This window comes from Cebus imitator, unplaced genomic scaffold (assembly GCF_001604975.1).
Source record: "Cebus imitator isolate Cc_AM_T3 unplaced genomic scaffold, Cebus_imitator-1.0 Scaffold6, whole genome shotgun sequence".
NCBI lineage: Eukaryota > Metazoa > Chordata > Mammalia > Primates > Cebidae > Cebus > Cebus imitator.
Window position 1 is genome coordinate 10,470,452 of NW_016107321.1, and position 2,958 is coordinate 10,473,409.

The window sequence follows — 2,958 nt, forward strand, 5'->3', positions numbered from 1 at the left end:
TTTTTTTCAAATTCTAAATGCTTTGGTAGCCAGGGTGTGGAGGCTCATGCCTAAAATCCCAGCACTTTAGGAAGCTGAGGTGGGCAGATCATTTGAGCTCAGGATTTCAAGACCAGCTGGGTGTGGTGGCATGTACGTGTAGTCCCAGCTACCTCTGGGGAGGCTGAGGTAGGAGGATCACTTGTGCCTGAGAGGCGGAGGCTGCAATGAGCTGTGATGGCACCACTGCACTCTAGCCTGAACGACAGACTGAGATCCTGTCTCAAAAATAAAAATAAGTATAAAAATAAATGTTTTAGTAAGCATCTTTGTCCACAGATCTTTGTACATTTTGGGATGTAGAATTGCTGCTTTACAGGGATGCTACATTGTTACCAAAGTGTCCCGTATTTTCAGTTTCTATTCAGTTTCTTAACATTCTACCCCCACCCAGGGGGTCTACTGGCCTTTAGGGCAGGATCACTCTTTTCCTTGTTCAGAAATGTCCCTGAATGCCCGACTTTAATGCCTAGCATTTTACAGTACATAATTCTTGTTCAGGCATTGCAGGGCATTAAAGTCTTTGATCCCCAACCATTAAAGGAGCCCCTTTTGTTACTTCTCAGGCGCTAAAGCAGCCTGAAGTATGAGGGACCTTTTCCATTTTTGCTTCTAGAGCACCCATTGGTGGGTCCAGCCATGTGTGGGACCTGTGGCCAATCCAGGGAGGAGAGCAGGGTATGGTGCCCACTTTCAGGGTGGTGGCAGAAGTCTGGGCAGGCTGAGGGCCCTCAAAAGAGCACTCTGCAGGGGATTGTGATTGATTGATTGATTTTTGAGATGGAGTGTTGCCCTGTTGCCAGGCTGGAGTGCAGTGGGGCGATCTTGGCTCACTGCAACCTCTGCCTCCCTGGTTCAAGCAATTCTCCTGCCTCAGCCTCCTGAGTAGCTGGGATTACAGGCATGTGCCACCATGCCCAGCTAATTTTTGTATTTTTAGTAGAGACGGGGTTTCACCATGCTGGCCTGGATGGTCTCCATCTCTTGACCTTGCGATCCACCTGCCTCCGCCTCCCAAAGTGCTGGGATTACAGGTGTGAGCTACCGCTACCGGCGGGGATTGTGATTTTAATGGACTTTGTCTGGAAACAGGGGAAGATGCCCTTTGCCGGTATTTCAGTAATGAGCGGATTCCTCCGATCATCGAAGAGAGCTCTTCTCCCCAATACCGGTTCTCCAGACCCACCACCGAGCGGCATTTGGTCCGAGGTGCGGACTACATCCGAGGAAGCAGGTGCTACATCAATTCAGATCTCCACAGCAGCGCCACGATCCCATTCCAGGAGGAAGGGACCAAAAAGAAATCTGGCTCCTCAGCCACAAAGTCCTCGTCCACAGAGCCGTCCCTCCTGGCCAGCTGGTTTACACGCCTGAAACTGTTGACTCACTGAGAGGGACCCTGCTCGGGCCACCCACCTGGCTCCTGCTCCAAGTGCCTTGCTTTTACAGCGGACAGCCTCTTCCCATTCCAGACACAGTATTACATAGAGACCTTATGCAATTTCTTTCTTTCTTTCTTTTTCTAAAAGTTTTCTACTGCCCTTCTTGGACGTTTGCAGGATTGGATGGGAACAAATTTGGAGGATCTTAGGTGCTAGCTTGTGAAGACACAAGGAGGGGAATGGGTGGGGCCTTGTCTGGCTTCCCCAGAGACAGAACGTGGAGAGACGCACTAGAAATGGCAGTCCTGGCCAGAGACGTTATGGTCATTGTGAAGGACTGGTGGCATTGTTCCTCTTTGAGGGGCTGAGGGGACAGAAATTGGTGGCTATTTTCACACAGATGTATTGGTTTGTGGTCCAACTTCTTTATCTGAAAAAGCCAGTGAGAAAATATTTTTGATTTGATTTTTTAAAGCTGTATACCATATTCATAAGTGTAGCAGCTTTGATTTGCAATAATGTGGCAAGTGTATGATTCTCCTTTGAGGCAGATGTTAAGTGTAGCCTGTTACACTTGTTCAATACCTTCTTCATTACCGTCTTAGTATAGATCAGTTGGTACCGAAACACATGAACACATTTTGATAGGGCTTATTTCACACAAAGAAGTTTGTGGTTATTTGTGTGGGGTGTTGTTGTTTTATATATTATTGTCTTTAAGGAAAAAGAAACTGTAAGATTCGCTAACAGCCAAAGTATCATTTAGAAAAGCGAAGCAACAAGATTTAGGTTTATGAAAGATCTATCAGTTTGCATTTTGACCTGTTCAATGTATTCTGTCTTCCGGCACAGTATGTGCAGTTCTTCAAAACTGTACACGGTTTGCTAATTAGAAATATCTTGGAGAGCCTCATGGTCACTAATTTTCAACTAGCATCAGGCATTTTGAAAATGTGTGTCTGGATATTAACTCTTGTTTAAACTAAATGTATGATATTTTGTTAGAGTGGAAAAGTACTATCTTGTTAATTTAAGTATTTTAAATATAGTTGTATATTTTTCTTACTCTTAGTCACCTGTAATTGAAATATTTCTGTTATGCGTCATACACGAAGCTAGTGAAAAAGAGAGTGCAAGGTGTTTTCTGATTAGCAAGTGACTGTCACGGCTGTTACCAGCAGGGCACTATTGTTAAAAAAAAATCAAAATAAACCCTCCCAAGCATTTTGGGGTTTTATGGATTAGAAATGGAAGAGCAGGAGAAGCATCTGCAAAGTGAAATTGCACGACGGGAGTTTTCTGAGGTATCTTCCTAGGCAGAAATGAAGGCCCCTACTGCAAAATGTTCTTTCTCACACTGCTGGAATTGTTGAGTTTGCTGAACCACCTGGAATGAAGCCCATGAAAATCACTGGAGTCAGGAAACATCTTCGCTTTAAAATGACTCTGGTGTGGTTAAAGGAACCATCAATCACTCACGTATTATTACTGTGACTGAATTCAGTCAGGCTGGCTTTTTTTTTTTTTTTTTTTTTTT

At 44.6% G+C, this 2,958-nt stretch overlaps 1 protein-coding gene across 2 annotated transcripts in view; it reads left to right on the forward strand.

Annotated features, from left to right (window-relative positions):
- Positions 1-2,492, forward strand: part of CNKSR3 (CNKSR family member 3) — a 108,423-nt gene extending 105,931 nt beyond the window's left edge. For both annotated transcript variants that reach the window (XM_017538869.2, XM_037742067.1), the window contains one exon: positions 1,132-2,492. In XM_017538869.2, coding sequence (XP_017394358.1) covers positions 1,132-1,430 — 299 coding nt within the window. In that variant the 3' untranslated portion in view covers positions 1,431-2,492. The remainder of the gene's footprint in view (positions 1-1,131) is intronic.
- The last annotated feature ends 466 nt before the right edge of the window (positions 2,493-2,958 follow it).